At 40.8% G+C, this 26,584-nt stretch overlaps 2 protein-coding genes across 2 annotated transcripts in view; both read right to left on the reverse strand.

Annotated features, from left to right (window-relative positions):
• Positions 1-2,217: 2,217 nt before the first annotated feature.
• Positions 2,218-3,509, reverse strand: si:dkey-148a17.6 (uncharacterized protein LOC108190685 homolog). The gene has a single exon (XM_058629878.1). It carries the CDS (start codon positions 3,501-3,503, stop codon positions 2,412-2,414), a length of 1,092 nt encoding a protein of 363 aa, XP_058485861.1. The 5' UTR covers positions 3,504-3,509; the 3' UTR covers positions 2,218-2,411.
• A 3,475-nt stretch (positions 3,510-6,984) lies between these two features.
• The window catches only part of nfatc3a (nuclear factor of activated T cells 3a), a 57,575-nt gene continuing 37,975 nt past the window's right edge, over positions 6,985-26,584 (reverse strand). Inside the window, exons 7-10 of the mRNA XM_058629301.1 lie at positions 23,432-23,487; positions 23,194-23,320; positions 20,157-21,233; positions 6,985-7,539 (exon numbers count right to left, since the gene is read on the reverse strand). Of these exons, the coding sequence (XP_058485284.1) occupies positions 7,463-7,539; positions 20,157-21,233; positions 23,194-23,320; positions 23,432-23,487 (1,337 nt within the window). The 3' untranslated portion in view covers positions 6,985-7,462. The remainder of the gene's footprint in view (positions 7,540-20,156; positions 21,234-23,193; positions 23,321-23,431; positions 23,488-26,584) is intronic.

The following is a 26,584-nucleotide window of genomic DNA, read 5'->3' on the forward strand; positions in this document are numbered from 1 at the left end:
AGAGCAGAGGTCTCAAAGTCGAGGCCCGTGGGCCAGATGCGGCCCTCCAGTCTATATCAAGTTATAATGATTTATTTATGTCTGCTTTTCTATTAATAGATTGACTTTGCATCATAAATAAGTGTTATTGTGAAATATACATTGTTCCATGTCATAACAAATACTTATATTTTAAAATTCTGCAATATACAGATCACAAATATTGTTATTGTAATATCTTGATGAAATATTGTTACATGATTTTAAGATCATATCACAACACCCCTACTGAACAGTTGCCTTTTTCCCCAAAAAACGGGGACCAGACTTGATGCTCAGTGGCCCCAATCTGTTTTGATCATCCACAGACCTGCTTACCTGCAGTCGGAGTATAGAAATATAGAACTTAATATTAAGGAGTTGACAAAAAATGTATAAGCAGTCAATTTATGTTGTCCTGTGTAATCTGCTGTGTATCTAAAAAGATTATTTAATTTATAATTAATTAACCTGTAAATCATTTATATGATTTGTCCATGTGGGTTGTCTGTGGTTTGATCTGATCCAGATTACAGATTTAGAAACAATTAAAATTTAACATGACTGGTTTATGATGGCTCACTTCATTTTTTGTCTACAGAAATGTAAAATATGGCACCTTAAAACAACAAAAAAGGTGGGTTTAATCACTCCATAGTTACTTGATGGCCTGATGGGGTTTTCACAAGTGTTTGGCTCAGTTCTCAGAATGCACTGTTTTGTTGCTGCTGACACTCCCATCTTTGCTTGTCATGGGCCAGCAGACAGTAGTGAATGCAGAGCTTTTTGTCTGTTCTCTTTCTTTCACTCATTCAAATCCCCCAGTCATGACAATAATTCCCAATTCTCCTCCCTCATGCAGAAATGATTATTTCCTACAGCCAACCACTGAAGATAACGACTGAGAACCTTGTAAGATTTTCCCTTCCACTGAACTATAGGATTGTGGCTCAGTCTATACAGTTGACAGGTCTTGACCTGTAGTGTTTATTATTTGACTGGCCTAGGAAAGAATGGGTCACATGTCAAGGGATTACAGCGATCATTTTACAAAAATAAGTGATTGCTCATACAGCAGGTTATACTATGAGGCATGTATTCAGGCAGGTATTGCTTGCATTTAACCTTATTGTTACCACTACATGTCAAGTATGGTAGATGCCAAGGGGCAGGTGTGTGCCTATGCTCTTCTACAATTCTGTGCCTAATTTTTAGTCTGATATTTAATTGGAAAACTCACAATACATATGAAAAGTAAGGCATGTTGTGGGAATATAGTGGTCCTGAAAGCTAAAGTAATATAAGTATATGTACACTCCTTCCTCATTCTGTGAGAAAGTCGTGTGTGTCTTGGAGGCAGTTTTCTTGTGTGATCTAGCCTGACACACATTTGTTTTTGTCACACCCTTTGCTCTCTGTAATTTTCCACTGTCACAGTTTAAATAGTCTGGACTCACTAATAATTACGGGCTCTAGAAAGAAGTGTTGAATCCTCTCACAATGAGTTCGCTCAAGTTCAAGTCATGTCATTTTTCCTCAATATGGATAAGTATTAAAACTCATGTCAAAATCTAAGGTGTGTATCATTAGAGTGTATCATTAGCACTAATGTCCATGAGGTATGACTTTAGCAATTTCCTAAATTGAAAGTGATGTGTAGGTGTGTTTTGTTATTGTGAAGCAACACACACAAGCAGGATGCTTTCAATGCCACCTGCTGGTCAGTTGATGACATTGGTATTTCAGTTGTCATGACAATGGGAAACTTTCATGAGTTTGAGAACCAAACCCAAACTGCTTCTATGATACAAACTTCCCTGTCAGAGGAAAAACATTGAATAAGCTGCCTCTAAGACTGTGACAAAACTTAAAGACATGATTCCTCTTTTTGCTGCTCACCAAAGGGAACATGAACGTTTTCATTTTGCAATCTTTCCAATGAGAGGAAGTGGAGATCATGGCTGTCACCTAATGTGATTCCTCAACAATCTGTACTTAATGTGTCATAGTAAAAAAACAGTTTTTGAGGAAAATTAGCAAACATTTTGTTGAGCTGTTGCAACTCCCCGACACAGACGGACAAGAAGACAACATTAAATGAGAAGAAAAAAAGAGAAGAATTACCAATATAATCAACACAATTTATCTTTGCTGTAATCAATGAACAATACTGTACATTTATTTACAAATCCATTGAGAAATTCAACATTAAATGGTATAAATGTAAGTACCTACATTATAGTATATATATATATATATATAATACATGTGTGTAAATTACAGACACACAAGACAGAGTGGGACAAGTATTGTGCAGACAAACTGACATCCTATTAATCTGAATTGTAAATGTTACTTTTTTTCCAAAGTACATACATAGTGCATACAAATATCTACACATCAGGAGTATTGTTTTCACACATTTTTATTAATATGTCCATTTGGTCCTTAGATTCCAAAACACAGTTAGAGCTGTTGGTCTGATTGCTGTGTCTCTTCGTAACAAAGGACACTTCTCTGGTGCCCTCGCCGGGGGACGTGCTGGAGATGTGTCGGAAGAGCTTCTGGATGCCAGTGTCGCGCAGGGAGCTCCTGAAGGATCGAGCTGCAAACATGTAGAGGATGGGGTTCACTGTGCTGCTGATGAACACCATGGCTCCAGCGATGAAGCTCATGGTGCTTCTGACATGCTCCAGAGTTTGTGCTTCAGCAGAGAAGGAGTCTTCGATGGCCAGTTTGATGAGTGAGAGGACATTTCCTATGTGATAAGGTGTCCAACAAATGGCAAACACGACCACAACGCTGGCAATGAGGACAGTAGACTTGTGCTTCGACTTGAAAGTCATCTTTGTGATCCGGCTGCACAAGCAGGCATAGCAGACCACCAGGATGGCGAAAGGTAATATGTAGCCCACCAGTGTCTCTAACAGCAGGCACACTAGCTCCTGGGTCACAGAGGTATACTCCCGGTACAGACAGTGCTCCTCACCAGAATCCTCACCTACAACCTGAGTGGGGATGACAGGAATGCTGAACAGGAACGCTGCGGTCCACAGAGTCAGCACTACTTTATTCAGAGCTTTTTTCCTTTTCCAGTCAGCCGAAGCGAAAGGGTAGCGCACAGCCACAAAACGTTCCACACTCATCAGAGTTATGAAGAAAACACTGCTGTACATACAGGCGTTGATCATGAACACCATGGCTTTGCAGGAGGCCTCTCCAAACACCCAGGAGTGGGCCATGGAGTAGATCCAGAGTGGCAGGGTGATGAGGACCAACAGGTCAGCAGCAGCCAGGTGCAGGATGAGTACCACAGTGTGGGAACGCTTCTTGACGTGTCTCAGAATGGTCCAGATCACCAGGATGTTTCCTGGAGCACCTACCAGGAAAGACAGCCCCAAGATCACACAAGCCACTACTGTCCCACCATCAAACTCCTCAGGAGCCATTTCCTCTGAAGGAGACAGCTCAGCTGAGCGGTTCATGTTGAATGTGTATGTGCTGACAGTGGTGTCTACAGGAAGAGAAAACAAAGTGCTGTACAAGCAAGTATTAACTTCCCTTTAAGGACAGACTGCACAGAAAAAGGCTTGTTTGAGACACATAGTGAGTCATGCATGTGTCATAACTGAAATCAGAGGTTAAAAAAAGAATTAATAAAACTAATTTGATAGCAGTTGTCATTATTGAAATGAGGAAGTCTGTAAATCTTGACATAATGTATACATAATATATACTATATATATATATATAAATATGTGTGCATATACACATAAATAAATGTATGTACTGTATATGTATATATATATATACAGTAAATATATATAGAGAGAGTTCTTTTAAGTTCTGATTCATTCACTTTTTAATTTATAATTTAATAACACAATGAAATAATTAAACAACAATTCTGTCTCAGTTCTTCTTATGAGAACAATAATAAAGAGGAATATCATGAAATGTGTAAAGTCAGCAAACAGATGCTTCTTTAGTTGTAGCACACACAAAATTACATATTTACGGAAGCGTAACGCTACCACACATACAAAAAAAAAATCACGTTCTAACGTTTTTGTATAGATGGCAGCATTACGCTTCCGTAGTTCAGTGTTACAGGCACAAAGAGGAGACACAGAGCCACAGCTGAGCTTTTCTGTTTTATTGATATACACTACTTTAGAGCCTACATTATGATGCAAGGTTTTCCCTTTGAATAATTTCAAAAAAAAAGCACTGCAGTCTTAAAAATTACAAAAAAAAAAAAATTATAACATACAAAATATACAAGAAATGACAATACAAGGCTCGGTAAACATCAGCTAAACCTGTATTTCCCTTTTATGTTACAAAACAAGTTCTTTAATGTATGGTTTTATATGTATATATCTATAGATGTATATATATATAGATATATACATACACATACCCATGCATGTCCACAACCTTTTAGGAATGACATCCATTTGAAAGTATCAAAAATAGAGTAGAAGAGTCTCTGTTGCTTGACTGTTGTGTAAAATGGGAACATCATTGTTCGGTCTTTGGTTAAAACAGAAGAGAACAGCAGACAGAGACACTTTACTGTCCACGCTGTTTTTCTTTCTTCTTTCCTTTTTATTGACTCAAGTCTTTTCTCTTCTTTTTTTTTTTAAGCTGCAGAACCAGCGTCATATGCCCCCCAATAAACAAACACATAATAACGACAACAGTTAGCGACGTATGTCTTATCATCAACTCTGAACAGCATACAGACACACAAGAGTTAAGGCATCCTATTAGTTTACAAATCGACATGATCCTCTCATTATCTGAATGTTTATTCTTCCCGTTTAGGCGTTCGAGTTCCCCAAGCGACTTTACAAATATATGCAAATAATCTCATTTCTCACGTTAAATGTCATATTTCACATTTGCTTCTTATAGTTTGCATAGATTAAATACACGCGTGTGCTTGTGTTGTTGAAAATAGGACTTTTTTTTCCTCTCCCCCCCCCCGTCTTCTGTACAGCATATTTGGTGGAGACACCAGTCATCCGTTCACACACACACACACATACAGTATAATTGAGCCTGTTAAGATGTCTGTCCATGATGTGTCCACAACAGGAGCGACCGACTGATGGACACTCAAGCATCTACACGTCTGCAGCCAAGATCTACAGGCATCGAGGTCTTTGTCTTTTTTTTGTCTTTTTCTTTTTTGTTATTTTTTGTTATTTTTTTTTTAAAGGCATTAGGTAAAATTCTTATGCATAGCAAAATCATTTTCACCTGGAAACTGACTTCAAACTGTCATATGCGACGCTCCTCAGCTCTCACACGCAGGAGCGTCATTGTCAAGCTTAAGGCAAAAAAAAAATAAAAAATAAAAAAAGCACATGGAAATCAAATCTCTCTCTCTCTGTTCACATCCTCGTCATAACCTGCATGAAAATACTCTGGTGTTTCCTTTCAGGACTGTGTGTTATTGCTGCTGACAAACAGGCATCTGAAATATGAATGAATGAATGAATGAATGAATGAATGAATGAATGAATGAATGAATGAATACGTCACACAGGGGAATGTGGAAGACCCCGCTACATCCAGATGTCCGGACTCTAGGAATTTGACCTTGTTCGTTGCAGAAGAAAAGCGTGGAGTCAATACTTACATCCAAGACGTGTTTGTGTGTGTGTATATAAAACGCTTTTACAATATTTTGTCACAGGTTTGTGGCGCCTGCTCATAAAACGGAAGGCACACCAAGGTCACTGGGAAACGTGGTTATAAGTATAAGTTATTGCATGGACAGAAACATGAGAGCGTGTCATCCGTCTCTGTGGACAAACGCGGACATCTGTCAAATATCGGGGACTATGACTTCAGTCCTGAATCCTGCACACGTCGACTCTCGCTTTACGGACAAATATTCAAACTCAAACGTCAGCTGAAGGGGAAAAGCCGTGGCCAATATTATTCTAAGATGCGATAGAATGTGTATAAGGCATTTTGTTCACCGTGACTGTGAAGACAAAGAAGGAGAAGGACGGCGTGAAGAGGGGACGGACGAAGGAGACGAGTGCTGATGTCAACACGGCTGCAAGGTTACTACAAGTAGCGGAATGTTGCAGATCCCAGAGCGACGCCAGAGCGGCTAGTTTCTCTCTGCCAGGCTCCTGCACTCACTCTTTAATCCATTTATTATTTCAAAGGGGGGAAAAACCAGACATGTGGACGTGGTGTTGTCATCACTAGACTGTGATTGTTTTAACTGACCTGACAGTTTGAATTTGGTAATCAAATTTCACATATTGACTCGTATAAGAGGGGTTAATACCATAAATTGAACACACTACCCATATGCGTGTGTTATTATTTCTTTAAAATAGAAGTTGGGGTTTTCATAGGCAGCCATCTTGTGTCCACAGGAAGGACACCCGTTCTGGAATGCGTATGACATTAGAATATCGCAGCATCTATGGCGTAGAACCAGAAATACTTCCACACACCACGTGTCAGGTGCTTTGGCGTCGTGATTGTCTTCTCAGGAGGACATTTTAGTTTGTGTCAGCCTGCCTGATGCACTTCTAGGCTGTAATATTGTGACTCAAAGGGATTTTTAAGGTTTGAATTATAATCTACAACTGTGCTGTGTAGTTGTACTGTGTGGTCGTATTAAAAAAAAGTGCATTCATGTAACTACTTTGGGGTCAATTTTTAAATACAAACATGTTATAAAACACATTTTCAATGATGCATCGGGTTAAAGGGATACCAAACGTACTGCAGCAATAGTTTGGTAATTGGTACGGACACTGAAATAGCACTGAATGTATCAATATTGACTGGAATCAAATCAAATCGGAAGTCAAATCAAATCGGGATCTTGTGAATCTGAATCGATTCAGGGAAATCAGTAGCAATAACCAGCCCTCATTTCAAGTCTGATTAGTTTTGCTACATCGTCTCATGTTGAGCTGGGAAGTGGCTCTCTGAATCATTTTTAATGTTTTATATGTTGTGACGTCTTCGCTGGACGTCAACGTGGCTGGTGAGAGAGAGACGCAGCAGCAGCAGGACGACCTGTAGTCCTGTCTGCACTGAGCTGGGCGTCTGAGAACTGAGCAACATTTTTACACTGCACCTGACTATTCCACAAGTTCATCTACGTGGCTGTTACGTCTCCTGCATATGTTTGTGTTTACAGCTGTGAGTTCTGTTGTGTCGCTGAGTATAAGACACCGTTCAGTTTTAAATGACATCAGACGTGCGTCCTCTTGTCAGGCTGGTGGTCTAACGGGTACATCAGGACTGAACACAATCACCAACCATACTCTGACTTTGACTATAGTCTCCCATCGCACACAGGTCCAGGACGTCGGCCAGGATCAGGATCAGGATCAGGATCAGGATCAGTCAGTGCAGGAGTGGAGTGAAGAATGGCAGGAGACGAGGTGGAGCTGAACTATGACTGGCTGTGTGATGATGGAGACACGTGAGCGCCGGGGGACTGAGACATGTCTCTGCCGATGATTTCATTCACTGTGAAGCAAAAAAAAAACATGTATTAAAATGTCGGCAGAGATAAACTCGTTCATAACCAGTGGTTATTTAAGTTACTGTTGTCCCAAAGCAGTCTGTCCATTCTCTTCTGACCTCTGACTTCTTTATAAACAGAACCTTTTTTCTATTCTCTGTAAATCCTACCCTGGTTGTGTGTGAAAATCCCAGTAGATGAGCAGTTTTTAAAATAATAAGTCACTTAAATGCCCTTTCTCCCACATTCTGATGTGGTCGTATTGAGCATGTCTACATTCCTGCATGCATAGAGTTGCTGCTGTGTGATCGACTGATTACACATTTGCCTTGACAAATGGTCGAACACCTAATGGCTCGTGAGTGTTTGCCTCAGGCAGAAGGTTTTTACCTTTTTACACTACATGTAATTCCAGCAGAGGGCGGTGTTGTCCCACGACAGAGTTCCCCCGTGAGTCAGAAAACTCAAAACCCCAAAAGCTCAAAGTGGAAAAACTCAGACTGAGTGGCAAAACTCAAAGGTCGCAAAGTCAAAGACTCTGACGTGGAGATGTAATAACGCCCGACAGAACAAATGAGAGAAACCGTTCCATTCATTCATGACATGTGCCATTTCTGACCTTTGTTTGAGTCCAGGAAACGTTACCAGTTACCACGGCACACTGACTCGTGTAAACACACTGCAGCGCAGCCTGTGCATGACTTCTTTACACCTTTAATGTTGCCTCAGTTCATTTCCTCAGGCCTGTTCACGGGGTTTGTGTAAAACCGGTCCATTGTTATAAAAGAACACATGCTGCTGAGCCCAGAGAGGCGCTCAGTCACCCGCAGCAAGGTTAATTACTTGGTTGGAGCCCGAATTTAAACACAACAACTTTCTCCTTTGACTATTTATTGTTTCCAGCCAGTGTGTGTGTGTGTGTGTGTGTGTGTGTGTGTGTGTGACTGTTTTACATATGCAGCCTCCATTCAGTTTTCACCGTGGGACCAGAGGTCGACGCAGCTCAGAGCACGTAAAAAAAAAAATACGATGTGATTTCTTCCTGGATCCCGACACTGACAGGTCAGAGTTGAGGAGCGTTCGATTCAGGCCGGGCTAACTGGTTTGGGAGGCTGAGATGGTGACCTTTGGGCCAGTTCGACACTGAGGCGATTAACGCGCAGGCCTGTCGGTGCACGTCCTGCACTGAGAGTCAGAACAAAGTTTCTTTCTTCAACAACTATCTGTGAATTTGTATACCGCCCCCCCCCCCCCCCCACACACACACACACACACAGCCATAATTAACATGTTTCACTCTAAGTTAGTTCTTCAGAAAAGAAAAGATGGCGGGAGGTGACTCAGTCAAAGACGAGCAAATAATCCCTGCTCAATTTAAGAGGAAAGAGAAAACAGATGTAAATGTGGTGACACACGGCGACTTAATACTCATATGTAGATATTTATGACACGTACGTATTCACTAAAAAAATATGACGACGACCTTCATCAGTGTAGAAATATTATACACTGTTACTGCAATCCTTCGCTTTTCCTTCACTTTTTCAGCAGCTCTTCCTCAAACTCAAAAGTTCTCTTTCTTCAATCACCTCAGATGTTTTACACCTTCCGCGTCAACAGCTTCATTTCAGAGGCTTTGCTTTTTATGTTCGGTTGTTTTTTTATTTGTGTTTTGAGCTGCTTGCCTTTGTGTCTGGCCACCATCACTCACATCATCCTGTCAGCGTGGGAGGCTCTTCCTTTCCCATGTTAACCATATTCACACAGAGACACACACACACACATAAACAGCACCACCACACACTCATGAGACGATGCCGTGACTATCAAAGGACACATTAATCTTTGTATGAGACAAAACTGGTGATAAACAGAACGCTTTTTTGCCAGACAATAGCATTGGCGGAATAAAAACCCATATAGACGACTGCAGATCTGTAAATGGGCATGACCTTTTAAAAGACAAGTGTTGCAATTGTGCTCAAAATAAACTGCAACTGTTAAAGGAGACAGCCGAGCAACTGTAAGTGGGCTTCTTTTGTCTGAGCCACATATTAGTTTAGGGAAATCGGAATGATGTAAGAAATGTTCACTCCTGACACTGTTGACACAACAAATACACTGTCTATAAAGTGTATTCAGTGTCGGGAGCTGTATAAAATTAATCCTATTATTAAAAGTCTATGATGCCCCTGATACTGCAGCAACATAACAGTAGTGAACTCAAACCCACTCCTCCTTAAACGTACTTTATGTAATAATGTACTTTTTTCCCCTTTTGTTTTTATTTGTTTTTATTGCTCTTGTTTAAACAACATATTAAAAATGTATCACGATCTGACACTAAATGCGGCCCTTTGATAAATGTGATTTGCCAGCCAATCACAGAGCAGTATTCTCGAGATTGCCGCCGCAGTCCTCCTGGCACAGCCGAAAAAAGAAGCTGTTGCAAAACTCTGAGGCAGTGTTGATTTATGGGATACGACAGGGCTCCAACACAACAGGAATATGAGCAACGTGGTGTGAAGTGTGACACACCGACATCAAGTGGGCGTCTGCAAAAACATATCATTTTCCGCTGTGCTGATCAGATTGTGGCAAACACTAACCCATCGGCTGCTCGTGACATATAAGAGATTCAATGAAGAGCGACTTCAAACTAATTCCTCTAATTTGACTCACTCGGGTTTCTCGATTTAAAAAAGGCTGAAGCCTCACTCTCGATATTACAGCTGCACTCACTGTCAATTGATATGTTTGATTTGAATGCTTATTTCTGGAGAAGAAGCAAATATCCGTCTGATATTCTTTGCTGTTTTTCCATTTGACTGTCGTCAACAACCTACTGAGAGAGAAAACAGCAAACATTATACAGCACAACAGTGACGCCAGCGAGTATTAATCTCCGCTTCAGAAACAATCAATGAATTTGAGACTTCCCTGAAAGAGAGCTTTGAGTCGAGCGCTGTCTGTGACGAGTTTCACATGCTAACAGTGTTTTCTCACATTTACTGGTTTTGTTCATGACGGTGCAACAGAAAGTGGATGATTCAGCGGTGCCTGCAGCAGCGAGTACGGCTCTGAAGGGAGATCCTCTGTGAATGACTGGGTGGGGGGCTCCCTAATCAGAATATGCATCTGCAGTCAGCCGACTACTACTACTGCAGATACTCGTGCGGGTTGGTTTACGACTCAGCCGATATCAGATCGTTTGTTTCCCCCCCCGTGAGCTTGTGCGATTTAAAAAGGTGGTCAGTGGCATAAAGTTATGATTTATATCGGCCTATATTTTTTACTTTTTTACAAAAGGTACAAAAAGTAGTAAATGGATTGTCTTTTCTACTCAGTTCACAGATTACATACACATACACATACACACCTCTGATTTAAAATGCTGGTTTGGCAACAAGCCACTGTGACCTTCTGGCATGACCATTCTTCACAGCTTCTCCAACTGTGGTACTAATGTACTCTTGTCTGTACTGATTAGAGCAGATGAAGCAGTGGGAGGCTTACATCTCTGAGCTGGGGTTTGGGTAATTAGTCGATTGTTTGGTTAATAACTGTTATTGTCAGAGGAAGCCAGTTCAGATTTCTTTGTCACAAAACTGTGCAAGGAAAGATAAAAACCCTTAAATCCTAAAAACAACTTCCACTCACAACTTTTAAATCTTACGTTTACACTAGCAATCACTTCGTTGTCTGTCTAGTTTGTCTATGCCAAATTAGCTGTTGTCAGGAGATTCATTAATTTCCCTGAAAGGTTGCATATCCAGCTAGAGGCCGCTGTGATTTGGGTAATCTCATTTTCTGCATTGCACGCTTGTGGAGGTATATTTAAGAGATTTCCATCATGTGACAGAAATTGAAATGGGCAGATGGTCATTAACAATGATAAACAACACACGATAAACAATCAACTGTTGAAATGGAAAATGGATGATTATCGCAGTGAAAACACAGTGAAAACGTTCCGCGACCCAAAGCTTAAGAGATTGAGTGATTCTTCGGGTCCAGTAAATGAAGACAACATGCGACAATGGAAAACACTTGTGCATAGGAACAGAAAGAGGAAAGACTTGGTTTGCCTGTGAGAGGGAATATCAAAGCACACAGTTTCCACTTGTTTCCTACTCTGTAATGACATGCATAAGCCTTGGGTACGAGCGCTTACATGAAGTAAAAATCCACTGACTAATCACACACATTGGAGATAGATTGTCAGTTGATGGATGAACTTGTGTTAAAATCTTGTGTGTCAGCACACAAAAGCCTTTTTGTAATTGATTGTTTGTTTAATTGTGCTGCAGCTCTGCGAACGTCTCTGCTGTAAGTCACAGAGTGGGTGAAGGCAGCGAGTACACCAGAGAGGATCGTTAAAAAGTCACTTTCTCAGAGTCACTCATCTCTGTGAATCATCTGTGGATTTCCCATTTGATCTGACGGTAAGTGATTCACAAGACTCCCGCCTCTCGTCCAGGACACACAATCATGGCTCAGCTCAGCAGGTGACCACAGCATGAGGCTTTCACCAGAGCCCGAATGGCAGCCGGGTGGCCCGTGAAGTACATACTGCAGGACTTATCAGCGGAGAGCATGGAGTTTTTGGTGTTTAAGCAATAGTTGCTTCATCTTTTATTTTTTTTACTTTTGTTTCCTATTCTATATACTACAGCAGATATGGACCTCAATTCATATTTGTATCACTTTTATGAAGTATCACAAACAGATAATATAGAATATTTATATATTTATATATATATATATATACATATATATATACATATATATATATACATATACATATATACATATGTATATGTATGTACTTTGGGCAAGAGCCTTGCCATCTTAGTCATCTTGCTCAACCATGTTTCTGATGTTGACAAACAAGCCAGAGGTTGCGTTTTGTAGAGGAAGCTCACAATGTGGCAGCTCCACCCAAAAAAAACTGATGCATAAACCAACTAAGGAGACAAACAGACGGCAAACACAAGGAGAATTGAGACGTGAAGAGAGCTCACAAAGAGTGTTTACATGCTTCTTGGTATGCAAAGGTCACCATCATTTGCTGAAACAAAGTCCTCCATTTGTTGCTCACCATTAGATATCACTAATTCTAATTGTTTGTTGGTACAAAATCCAAAAGTATCACACACACGAGAAAGGAAACAGCAACATCTTCACAAATAAGAACCTTTTTACTTAAAGAACAGCTAAAACCACATTTTATGTTGAACAAACAAACACGACACTTTTCAAAGTGTAAAAAGGGACTTAACCAACAAGACGCAACGGTGAGTTAATAGCAAGAGGCTGTGGTGACGACCCAACGCCCAGTGTTTACAAACACAAGTACACACATTTCAGCAGCTCTGCATATACCGAGAGGCGACTGAAATCTGCTTCACCACACTCTGTCAAGTCCCCATTTGTGCGCCATGAGAAATGTGGTGACACGTATTCATTTTGCAGTCAAACATGGGCGCTTGATGCCTGGCTGACGAGCAAAAAAACAATATTGACACTCACAACGCAACAAAACAAGATCGTGGCCAAATCCACATAAAAGACAGCAGCAGACTTGCACTTTTTATTATATTTTGGCATGTGTACATTCAAAATCTTGACCTTGGATTTAATATGCTGCTCTCACTCCAACTGAGGGTTCTCCAGGCTTTCCCTCCTCCTGTCTGGCGCAGTCTCCAGGCCGCAGCCTCGGCCACGGCCTCATCACCACACTCTCTAAGGCCTTAATTGTACGGAAAGATGACAAAGTCACTTTCCCCTTGTTTAAGGGAAAAAGAGACCAGCAAATGTTTGCCATTGTTTTTTACCAAGCAGCAGCAGCAGCATTTAATGGAAACATATTTCCCTTCCACTGAGGTTTTTTTTCATGACATCAAATCAGGAGTAGTGTGTTATTGTTATTGATATGGTTAGCTAATTGTAGCATGAAACCTCAAATTATGATGCCATTTTCAAGCAAAAATAAAATATCTGCTTGTTTCATACAAGTAATCAAGGTTAAATTAGCTACAGCTTTGTTTGCATTTCTTCCCAGTTGTGTATACAGAGAAATTTATGAGGAGCTAGTTTGTCAGATTTCAGTTCAACCAGAGAGTTCAATGTTTCATAAAAGGCTGAACAGCCTTTTAAAGTAAATGGCTTGAATGTTTGTTAAATAATAGTTCTTGGTTCCAGATCATTTTCAAATGTCATTTTATGTTTGATTTCTTTTGAAATTTACCCCGATTCGCCTCCTGTCAAAATGTACATACATATATATATAAACTTTCCGTGTGACCTGGTCAGGCAACGCCTGGGAATAACATCCAGATCCTTTTTAGATTCCTCAGATTTGGCCTCTGCACCAATGACTTGTTTTACTCGTTTATAAGTGCAGTGAGCAAACAGTTAGATTATGCCAGAGAGCAGCCAAAGGAGACACAAGCTATCTCCATATTTTCCATTTTTGCAGCGAGTTGTTTGTGGTTTCATTCATGCTAACATGGCTCCGTGTCCGTGTCATTTAAAACTGTGATGACAAATTATGTTGCTGTTGATTCTCAGTGGGATTGGCAGCACTTCACTCTCATTATGAAAGGCTTCATGTCTTCATGTTAACTCAGTAGTTCAACAATGTAGCAATCAACCTGCCCTATTTAATACTTCTCTCTGCTAAAATGAAACAAACAATTCTCTTTCCCACAGTTTACTGCCTTTAGGTTTAACTGGATGCAGCCTCATTTTTAAGGTTTTAACTGCCTGTTGTAAACATAGAAAAGCACATCAAACAAAAAATTGTTCACAGCACAGACACTGCATCGTATATTCAGATTAGGGCCATCAAAGTTAACGCCTTAATCGCTGCGATCAATACAACCGAGATTTGTTTACTTCTGGTGTGTGCTGACCTTTGACATGAAAGCCCGAAACAGCCACTTGCCTGCAGTCAGTCAGAGAGGAGAGACTGAGAGGTAGTAGCAGAAGATGGAGAGAGGTGAGGGATTGTTGGGCGGATTTTAAGAAGCTGAACGACGGAAACATCGATAAAACAAAAGTTACCTGGGTGTCACGGCACAATTTACTGACAATGACTGGAAGTTGCGATCCTTTGCATTGACTGCCAAAAAACACGCGCGACTCATTGCTGAGACCTGCGCAGAGGAATTCCTCGACATCGCCAACGAGTGGCAAACGAACCACTCTAGGCACCGATAGAGCTCGTAATATGCTGGCAGCTGCCCGGCAACATCCGTTTGGACACCTACCCTACGTGGCTGACTGTTCTCTTTCTCTCTCTCAATTTATCATAACAAATGTGAATGTCTGATTACTCATTCATTTAGTCATTAGAAGAAAAGCAGACCTTGAAGCGCGATTAATCTAGATTCACAAATTTCAAAATGTGAGATTAATTCTTACTATTCTTCACCCTCAAAGCTGAGCGTGCAGCTCGACGCAGCTGTGCATTTGGGCAGCAAAGACCAACAAAAGACCAACGTTTGCCGTGGACACACACACACACACACACACACACACACTGCGTACACTACAGATACTGTGTACATGCACGCACAATCACACATCTGTGAACGCAGACGTTTTGATGGCATCTGTCTCAAGTGGTCTGACATTAAGATGAGTCTGCACGTGTTTCTCTTGGCTTCACAGTCACTACAAACTGAGCTGATATTCACACTGGGGACAGATAGTCGATCTTAATTAACGTAAATTCAACAATAGTATTCTGGCACTGCCACACTATGGTGTTGGCACCAAACATTTCACACAGAGATAATATTTATCTACTAATGGCAGAAGCCATTGATGTCTTTAAACTGAGAAATCCAGGCAGAAGGAACGGAAAAAGTCTACACAAAACTACACATTGCAGTGACACAATAATACATACATATAATGCTGCTCTTTGGTGAATTTCTGTTTACTAGTTTAGTTTACTGCATTTATTAACATCTTTGACAGGATGTTTGCTTGCTGTTGGCTGCAATTTAAAAGCAGCCATTTTATATTTTGTAGTTGGACTAAGTTCAGATTCCCTGTAACTGTATCATGTTCATGAAGAATACAACATGTACTGTAAAATCATCAAATCATCCCGTGTGAATGTCGTGGTAGAGTGACCCTGCAGTGTGGCTGGACCCTGAACCTGTCTGTCCATCTGTCTGTCAGTCTGTCCTCTTATCTCCTGCGTCTCCCTGCTTTGTACAGACACATACACACACGTGAGAATCTTTTCCCCTCTAACTCTCCCTCTCTCTCTCTCAGTGACACACATGCACACACACACCTCAAGCATGCTGGTGTGCGTCACGAGGGCCATCTGCTTGCTAACCAGAAAGAACAGTTTTCTACACACACACCCTCTCGTGTCGCTGACACAAAATCTGTGACACTACAAACACTACAGCAGTTATTTCTTGTATGATAATCTATGTTGGTTAAGATGATGGTTGTGGTTGACAACAGAGTGACGTGTTTCACTATGGGAGTAGCTTTGCCATGATCAACTAGGGACGCTACAGTGAAACCTGTTAGTGACAAGGTGAGCTGTGAGGGGAAGAAATGATGGAGGAATCAACTTCAACCCTTACGTCTTCCCACTCAAGAAACAGCCTCAATGATCAAGAGGGACAATATATTTCTTTGTGGGACATAAACAGCTGATCCTCTTTTACTGAACGCTCCTGATCTACGAAATTACATGCAGAGCCCACAGCGGGCATAACACGCGGAGCCTTTGCTTCTCCTCAAAGGAGAATGGAGGCGGGCAAGAAGCCAAAAACCCCACAGTGGGACATCTGTAGGCTGACTCCACCACCTTAGGCACAAAGGCATGGCTGGGCTGCAGGCAGACCTTGGTTAGCTGCTGGCAGGAAAGGCGGATGGAAAAAGCCGCTAAATCACTTGCATGCCTTTCTGTGGTTTAAGTCGAGAGCAACGACATTAAATAATGTCATCCCAGCCACCTTCATAAGCTCAAATTTGACGATGAGAGTGAGTGTCTTAAAAAACTGACAGAACCCAGAGAAACCAGTGGTCAGAAAACCTGGAGCTTACGGCAACATCGTCCAACAGTCGACAAACAAGCTTAATGCAGCATACACGACATGCTGAGGGGGCTTCTAAGTACACTTAAATATGTAGAATAGGCCGTTCACCAATTCTTGCAGGAAACACAGCAAGTCACCTACTGTGAACTAATGATGTGCCTTCACTAATAAGATTCAGGTCAGCCAATGGCTGATATATGATTTTAAGATATATTTGGTTGGTTTTCTTTTTTTCTTCCATCTGATAAGACAACAATTTAATAATAACAATAATAATAATAATAATAATACATTATTACAATGGGGAGAATTGGGAAAATCTCTTTCTTCAGAATTAATAGTAAGTAATGGGAGTATAAAGGTCTTTGTGGTCTTCCTCCTTCCCTAACATAAATGTTAAAAGAATGGTATAATGTTACACAGTCAACAGCAGACCATACGCACTGACTTCACATGCTCCCTGCAGCACAATGCTGTTCTATCCAGTTGGCACGCTTCAGTTTTCAAAAGACAGGATGCTAACCATGGACGCTTATGTAAGGTTATTTGCAGTGGTCCACCAGTACCCCCATTATGTAACCAAGCTATCGCTTAAAGAAGGAGACGCCAAACTGTCGACTGTGATTAACCAGCCAAACTTTGGAATTTTCCTTGTAGATCCCGAAAATAATAGGAAAAGTAAATACAAAATCTCCTGAATCAGCTGTTGTACTGTCTTAGTAGTGTGAAAGTGATCACTAAGTTATATAATAGTCAAATATTTAATAATTAGATATAGGTACAATTATTTGGAGAAGCCGTCATCACACAGAATAAAAATGATGTATTTGTATGTTAGTTAAAGACAGGCGTATGTGTATTTTATGTATTCTATATGTATTAATTGAATGTGAGATTGAGTACACGTGCGTGGAATGCTAGACTGAAGCGCATCCTCTTTTTCAGTATGAATGGCCATGTACACACAGCTGGAAATGAGGTTCTATGCAGACGCGGCCCACAGAAATAATGACCCAGTTGTCTCTACAAACACACCAAACATTTTGTTGGGAGAAAATGTGACGTGATAATTAACCCGAACCCAATTAGGTCAGAAAGCTACATAGAATGTTTTCATTAAGAATAATTGTTTAAACTGTTTAAAGGTTGATGTGGGTTTAATTACAGTAGCTGTAGATCAGAAGGCAGACACCCGCCATTTTAGCTAAATGAATCACAATACCAGCTCTTGAAATTATTAACACTTCAAATCAATTATGCATCACTGCTTTAAGGTATTATTCTGCATTATCTTTGAGTGTATAATGTCTTTTAACAGCCCATATATATGCACATATTGTAAGCACTTGTGCAATAACGTGCAAATGCAGTCATTTACATACGTTTGTCCCCCCCATCTGTCTCTGAAACCGGGGTAAATGTGGTCAACATATGATAATGTTCCACAACCTCCTTAAACTCGGAGCTGAGCTCTACGTTGCTGCTTTGTATTATGGCCTTCAGAGCTGGGCTGGCACAGAAAGCTATTTTTAACCACAGGCTCAAAGGGAGGGCTTACATTCCCAGCTGAACTGTGTCACTCACAAACTTTTCTCACACTTTTTAAATGTGAGCGCAGCCAGCTACTTTCACAGTGTGACAGTGTGACAGTGAGAAAAAGCAGCCAATTCTGGTTTACTGTAAACCCTGTCGGCTGTATAGTTAACAGATGTATTGCGTGTGCACGAGGTTCTACATGAGGCTGTGAAATCCTCTGTCATCAATGTGTATTACGCTATGATGAATAAAGTGGTCACTGGTCATTAGTCTTTCACACATGACTTATTGACAATAGCTCTGAGTTAATTAGGCTGACCCTTGCTGGAACACAGTGTTACACCTACCCGACACAGCTTCTCTCAGTTATTTATTAACCCTAAAGCTTCAGAACCCTCATTTGAATATGGCACCGGGGTTAACGAAGCCACGGAAGGCTTTGCATGCGAGATAAGAGATCATTTGGAAGGAACTTAAATGAATCTATTTTCAGTGAAGAATTAGAGTTCAAGGATGAGCGAAAAAAGCTGATAAATGCATGAGCTGACTTTGTGGTCAATTGTTAAGTCAAAAGGTTCTTCTGAGCATCCTAATTAGAGTTAAACACACACACACACACACACACACACACACACACATGCAAACACAAGATGCAATTACTGTAGCCTTACACCTGGTTCACACCGGACACATGCGTCACTACTGCGTTGCTACTGCTGTCATGTGATGTTTTCAATTCCGGTGTCCATGTCCAGTGAGATGTTTGTCTATTTTTGAGTTTCGACATCTTTTTCACACGTGACGCATGGTTCCAAGCAAAAATAGACAGCAAAAATAAATAAAATCTATTTATAGTGATATTCAGTTTACAATTCTACAAGCAATACCACACACAACTGATGCATGTTACTGTCCAGTTGGAATCTGAATACATGAAAAATATAAAAGCATTTTTTAAAAACTATTTCAGCTGCTGTAATAATTGATGAAAGGCAGATTCTCCCTCTCTCTGTTCATCTCAAGTCAGAAATGAATCAGAAACTAAAATCAAAAACATATTGGTGTACGCAGGGTAGACAGCAGCAGACAGCAGCGATACACACGCCTCGCATTTAGTGTGAACTTGGCATTAAGTGTTCAAGCTTTGAAAGTAGAAATTATGCAATCCCTTCCCTCTCTCCACTTTCAAACAGTCAAGGAACACAAAGTGTACATAATCTCCAAAATGCTGCCACAGATATAAAAGCTTAGTGGTTTACAATTAGGCCCTTTAATATGACACTATAGTTATCAGTCCTATTGTGTCTATGTTACCCAACACTAAGTCATAGGATCCCCCACTAATGAACCTGTGTACACAACTGCGCGCTGCAATGAAAGATGAAACGCGATCACCACAATCAGGCATCAAGGTTTTCAGCCCCTTGAAAATTGCATGCTCTGTATTGTTTTACATCATCAGATACAAATTTATCTTGCCAGTCACATAATGTAGGGTAAATTTAATCCCTCAGCGGCTGCTTGTTTTAGACTGAAAATGAGATTGATCACAGATGGGTGTGCTCTAAATATCTTGTGTTAAAGCATAAGGTGGAGAAGGAAAATGTGATAATGAGAGCAGCAACACTGGACCGGCAGAAAACTGGAGGATGAGTCAAAGTGACATGAATGTGATGTTCAAGTTGCACAAGGACTAAGACAAACAAAAAAAAAAAGAGTTTGACAAAAAAGTTCACATGTAGATGGGGTCTAATGAATCGAGTGTTTGTCTATTTCTTTTAAACTGTTCAAAATTGTCCCTTTCTGATGATCTTTGTGCCTGTGTGTGACTGTCTACATTAAATTAAATTCGAATGTATTCAACTTTTGATCAGCAACCTAACTTTTTCAGTTTTAATTACCTTCAAAATGCGAGATTTTTCTAAAATAGTTGATGCTTTCCCACTTCCTAATTAGATGGACACTGACCATTTGACAACAGCAACGTAACATTTCTCTGTTAGTCTTACCATCGTCTAGTGTGATGTCCTGCAGGCCAATGGAGCGGAAGGTTGGCTCCTTGTCCTCTGGTTCCTGCTTGATGTTCAGCCTCTCGCTGTCCAATGGAAAGGGTCCCTGAGGACTAAGTGGGTGAACCAGAGGGCCTGCTGCTGCTGGGGACAGGCTTGCCATGACAGGACTGGTTGCCTGTGGAGAAGGCTGCTGTTGAAGTGGCCCCAGAGGACTGCCACCTGAAGTAGGGGAGGAGGAGGTGGGAGACTGGTAGGGCAGCGAGTGAAGCTGAGGGGAGGAAGGCCCTGAGTGTGGAGAGGGGATCATCCGTGGCGGAGGGGCACTAGTCGGTGTGGGGCAGGAGGATGACCTTTGACTTACCGGGTGGTAACCAATAGCCCTCTGCAGCTGGGAGGAGTGCTGCCCTACAAGAGGGTGACCACTCGCAGAGGGAACCTGGGACGCATTTGGAGAGCAATGATAGCCCCCAAGCGAGTGGAGGTGTGGAGATGAAGGGGAGAGCAGGGGTTGCTGGTTCTGGGGAGATCCAGCAATGTGATTGGAACTTGAAGGGGATGGACCTGATGGGGATGAGCAAGGGGAAGAGGGGTACACCATCCCCATACTCATTGGGTGTGATGCTGCACTGGGGCTCTGCTGAAATGGCATCCTCTCATAGCCCTGAGGAGGAAGGTTGGACTGGCCATTGAAAGGCAGACTATGACCATGGCTGTGCTGCATAGGCTGGTAGGAGGGTCGGGAAGGCGCAGAAAGAGGAGCAGAAGCAGAACTCGGGTGGAAAGTCATGTGGCAATCTGCAGGGGGGTGGTGCAAACTGTGACTCTGAAGGTGAGGCAGGTGCTGGAAAGATGGGGAGCCCAGGGAGGGGCAGGAAGCCTGCAGAGGGAGCAGGCCAGGTCCAGAGCTCGTGGCCAGGCCGTGAGGGGAGCTGGACATAAGGTTGTCCGATGGGTGGCCCTGCTCAGGAGAAGGCAGCTGGGTGTGCACCAGACTGGGAGCATGTGTCAGGGGCATGGACATAGGGGGAACTGAGGCAAGGTCCAGTTCGTCTCTGTGCTCCTGTTTCACCATGACTAAAAGGGTTGAGGTGTACACAGAGATATGTCATGATAGAGGAAAGAGAAAAAAAAACACAGTTAATTCTGCTGGGACGAAAAGTAAAAGACTAATATATACATATTCCAAATCACTGAATCACAACATTGACAATGTTGCTGCTGTTTTTGCTTTAGGTAAAATGAAACTAAAAAAGGCAGCACTTGTTTCATCTTTGCACATGTCCCACCAACATTACTTCTCTCAATCTGTGGATTTAAAGGCAAACTATTGCGTCTAGTAAAACCCGAAATACAAGGCTACAAGAATCTCCAACCAGTGAACAGATTATGAATCACAAGTGTTGTGAAATAGGCCTCCTAGATTTAAAAAGCCCCCGAAAATATGATATTTTCATAATAAATGGGGCCATTCCCTTTTACTGCAACAGCTCGGTAACCTATTTCCCAATCTGGTGCCTTGTGACAGTGATTTTATTTTTATCCATCTCTGAATCAGAGGGTGAGCATATGCTGTCAGTCTGGGTGCCATCAAGTAAGATCTTGTATGTGACGAGAAGCTGAAAGCCCTCCAGCCCATATCAGGCTTACAGAACAAACAAGTTCACTCGCTTTGCCCTCTATTCCTTTGCTTACCCTGTCTTGCCACTGGGAAAACAAGAGGCAAGAGTCACAAAAAGGGCAAATAGGGTTAATTCTGATAATGGAGCCAGAGGGAAATCCAAGGGCAAATTGAATGGTTATATACTAAATATTTAAACATTGCTGAAATATATCTGACATCAGTTTTAGAAAGGGTTCTCCTTATATGAGAAAACTACTGATTGATGATGCAGTGAAGTCAAAATATAAAGCAGCAACAAAGAGTACTTTGTTTCACAATATTCTGTATGAACATGTTACTTATTTTTTCCAGAAAATTTTCTCAAAATGCATCTTTAAATGAAACCAGACAGGGCCTTTGCAGCTCAGCCTATGTTGAAAAATTAAACATGACCGACTGGCAGAATTTCTTGCCACAGTAAAGAAGGTGGTGTCCATGGTGAAAGTGGTGTCAGCGACACAGTCTGACTGACAGCGCAGGGTTACTCTGCTTTGACTGGCTGCACTGATCTGTTAACGGGGAAAACAGGAACTGCCTGTGTCGAGTGGGCGTGCTTGCAACAGAATGACAGGGTGGGTGGAGGGCCAATGTCGCTTGTTCATGTACACAAAAGAACACATTCTTGCAGTTAAAGTCAAAACAGTCAAATGCCATATATCCCGCCGTCACTGTTTTCAGTTTGACTGGCTTCCAGAAGATCCAGAAGGTATCACGAACATTGCTGAGAATTAATTCTATGTAGAAACAGTTTCCTGTATTGTCTATTTCATTTACTGCTCTATATTTACCCATTTTATTTATACTATTTCTATTTTTCTAGTTACCAGTATCGATTCTTATTTTTTGGATTCCATACCAGTCCAGAACGGTATAGTACTGTGATGGGAGAGAGTGTTTGTGCTTTTGTAATGATGTGAATTTTTCTTTCTTGACTAATGGCCTGTATACAAACTTAAGAGCAAATTATTAAATTATTAAATAAATTATTTTCTTCAAATAAAAAGTTTAATAACAAAAAAAAGAAACAGTTTGATGGATAGCAAAATATTTGCATGATAAGCCCCACGTAAATACAGTACACGTGGAAAACACAAGTTTTTTTTTTACTAAATAAACAGTTGGCAGGTGTTTATTTTTAGTGGAACATAATTAACCCTGTAAACCACACTGATGCTTGCAGGGAGAAATACAAAAAGAGAAAGACTGAAACTCTTGTAGAGAAATTTACAATCCATCATGCATGTTACAACTGCCTCTGCTATCAGTCAAACCTCTTGTCATGGTGAAATGCACCCAAAGGAATGCAGAGTAAAGATTCAGTTGGCTTTTCCCTCTAAACATTCTCTAAAACATTCTCAAAACCTTGCAACTCACCTGAAAGGTAAGTGAAGCGTTGTGACTGGCTTCTTTTCCGCTTGCCATTGCATACATAAAACTGCACCTGCACAGCTGAGCCCACAGTCTTACTGTGGTAGGGAGGAACCTCCACCACAATGCAAGACTATAAAAAATATTAGATATAGATTAGATTAAGAATGAATCATCCTTCAATTTCTGTTCATTCAAATACAAATACCAGTGTAAATGTACATGTAAAAACAAAAAGACTTACTCCTTGAGTTTTCTCTCGTACTATTTTTGCTTCAACTTCCCATTGTGGACGTCCATCTACAGGGAAAATTTAAGAAAAAAAACTACATAAGCCACTAATAATCCTGGCAAAGACACAACACAGAAAAAGCTCTTGTTCTAAAGACTTAAGTTGAAATTATGTCATTTAAAGGTCCAGAAGCCCCATGGGGAAAATGTTAGTCGCTAGTAAATAGTAATCAAATTTCCAAATATCCTGCTGTTTGTCCTGTCTGGATAAAATTATAGACAGAGCAGCGGAAGAATTGTTTTTATTTTAAAATGCCTTTACACACTACCATGCTTCTGGCTAGACAACCATTCTTTCCAATTTCCTGTGAGAGATCTAATTATCTGACCAGGTATCTTAGGGGCAGCTGTTTAAAGCGAAGCAGTCGGGGTGTGTTATCAGAGCATTGTGAGTAATAATAATCTTGACAACTAACTCAGTGCTGAATGCGCTCTCAGGAGAGGGAAATTCATTTGCAGCCGCTTGTTTCATAATGCTCAAATAGTGCAAAGATTGTGTGCACCTGCATGTCTCCTCCTCAAAACCCAAAGGATTCCCCCAAACACCGCTGTCAGGCGTCAGACACATGACTGCAGAGAGGACTGGCTTAGACTTACATTCTGACAAAGAATGTGCTCAGCTGTAAGCCCTGTTACATTGAGACTATACAGCTTTTTACTAAACCCGCCCCAAAAAATCCAGACTCTACTGAAGCTTTACAAAGCTAATGTATCTGCTCTGCTTTCACCCTAACATTAGCCTTACTTGTAGTAATCCACCGCCACAATAATCACTCATAACACTGGAGATATTCTCTCTGCTGTAAAAGAAGAGCTTAACTCATGGATGACAGCAAACGAGCAAAAGACCTTGAACATCTTTGCAGCTGACATCAGTGCATTATTGCAGTGCAGATTGTTGACATTCAACAGGCAGGAGCAAGGGCCCCACATGCTCTGCCACACAACAAGCACCGACAGGAACCTCATACCACACTAAGACAATGACTCGGATCACCCAGACGCACTACCTACACAAGTCAGCGGGCCAACAAGAACGTGGACTTACTGTTGCAGATGGTTGAACAAAAATAAAGAAGGTAACTGGTGTTTATGTTACAACAGTGGCTTTTTACATGTTTCTAAAAGCTCACTGTTGTTAAGCGTTTACATCAAAAACAACACTGTGACTACTACAGACAGAGTGCACATGCTGTACTACTCACTTGTCAAGCCAGTCTGTGTTATTTGCCTCCTTTTTATAAACATTCATCCTTGTAAATTTGAAGTTCTTATACGAATTGCGGACTTCATTTTAACTTTAAATGTTTAATGAAATCTAAAACTCTGTGATACTATCCTTGGTTTTCAATAAAATAAAAACAACATACATTACCAAAATGTATTTACATTTGTTCCTTTTACAATAAAAACTTTATATATAAATACAGTGTCAGCAATAGCTCAGACCCATACCCTTCTCCTTTATCCGTCTTCCCTTTCCTTCTCTTTTTATACACTCCCATCCACTGAACAACTTAGTACGATTAATGTAATTTATTTTGTAATTTTTTAATTGTGACTAAATGTAATTCAGTTGAGGCATTTTACTTCCATTTTCATATATATATATATATATATGTAACACTGAGTGTATACTTTTAGAATTACAGTATATACTGTCCAAAAAGGGCCCAGTTAAAGGAAGAATGCTTTAGGATCGATAACAATGTATTCTTAACTATTCTAGTTATTATTATTCTAGTTTACCATAACCATAGCAACAATAGGCCAGTCTCTCCAGAGCCTCGTGAAACTGATGTTGTCTTTCAGCCATGAGAACTTGTGGAAAAATATCTGTCATTGCCTCTCTTTCCCTCTTTTCTTCCATTCCTGCACTTACTCCAGTCAGTGCCTTTCTGCGTTAAAGCAGGCGGATTAGTCGTGATGAGGGGGATCATTTACACAAACCTAATCAACATCATCTTCCCCTCCCCTTTCATATTCTTTCTGTCTCCTTCCACAGTCCACTGCCCTCATGCTCCACGGGGCCCAACATGTCCTCCCCCAAGTTTCCACTTTGCTGTGAAGACTTGACCATCAGTGACTGAGTTGCTTCAACCACGCTTCACCTGGTGCACCTCAAAGAGCAAAAGACATTCCTCTCGGCTCAACTTTCTGCCATGTGTAAACTTGATTTTGTTGCTCTACATTGCAGAGGCACCTCGGGCAGGCACAGACTTGGCTCAATGAATGTTATTCATGTAAAATTTCCATCTCAGAGAGCAGCCATTACATGGGTTTTGATTAAGGACCAGTGTACAAAAGAGGCAAAGACAATTGAAAGTGTTAAACGAAAGGGATGAGCAGCACAGGGAGTGTAAAAATGAATGTCTTCAGCATTAACATTTGTAAAGCAGCTATGTAAGTAACTTTAAAATTCCAGTTTTAGGTAACAAAGTCTCATTCAACATTCAACCTAACTCACAAGCTTCCACACTTATCTGACTGTAGGCACAAAATACCAGGAACACTCACTCTTCTTTCACACTTTAGACAACATTTTGGTAAATTGATATTAATTAGAGAACATAGCAGCAGAATCCATCTCAAAGTATAATCATTATTCTCCAATGACCATATTTTAAGATTAGATTGACCTCTCCTGTCCTGTGTTTGTGCATGTGGTTTTGAAGCAGTGGTATGACCAAACACTTGCTTATCCTCACTACTTATGTAGGATTAATATGATATAATATTTAACAATATGCTGTTTTCATAGCATCTTCAAAGAGCAGATGTTTCAAAGTGCCTCATAGAGGAGATTTAATAAACTAAATATTAACAATAATGTCACATATTTAATTTCAAATTGTATGAAATGTGTTGATGCTGCAGTGGATGTAAAATGTATATAAATGATGAGTATTGTTTAGTTGTACACGATTCTTTCAATTTTGTGTTATTACTATAATATGTAATATGTGTGGGGGGGGGGACAGTTACGGTGTTAATATTGTGTCAGATTCTATAAGGATCATATGATGCCTCATGAGTGTGATTCATGCTGACTTGACAGACAACATTACAACTAGACATACAGTCAATCTGTTTGGCATTTAACAAA

This window comes from Solea solea, chromosome 5 (genome assembly GCF_958295425.1).
Source record: "Solea solea chromosome 5, fSolSol10.1, whole genome shotgun sequence".
NCBI classification, from domain to species: domain Eukaryota; kingdom Metazoa; phylum Chordata; class Actinopteri; order Pleuronectiformes; family Soleidae; genus Solea; species Solea solea.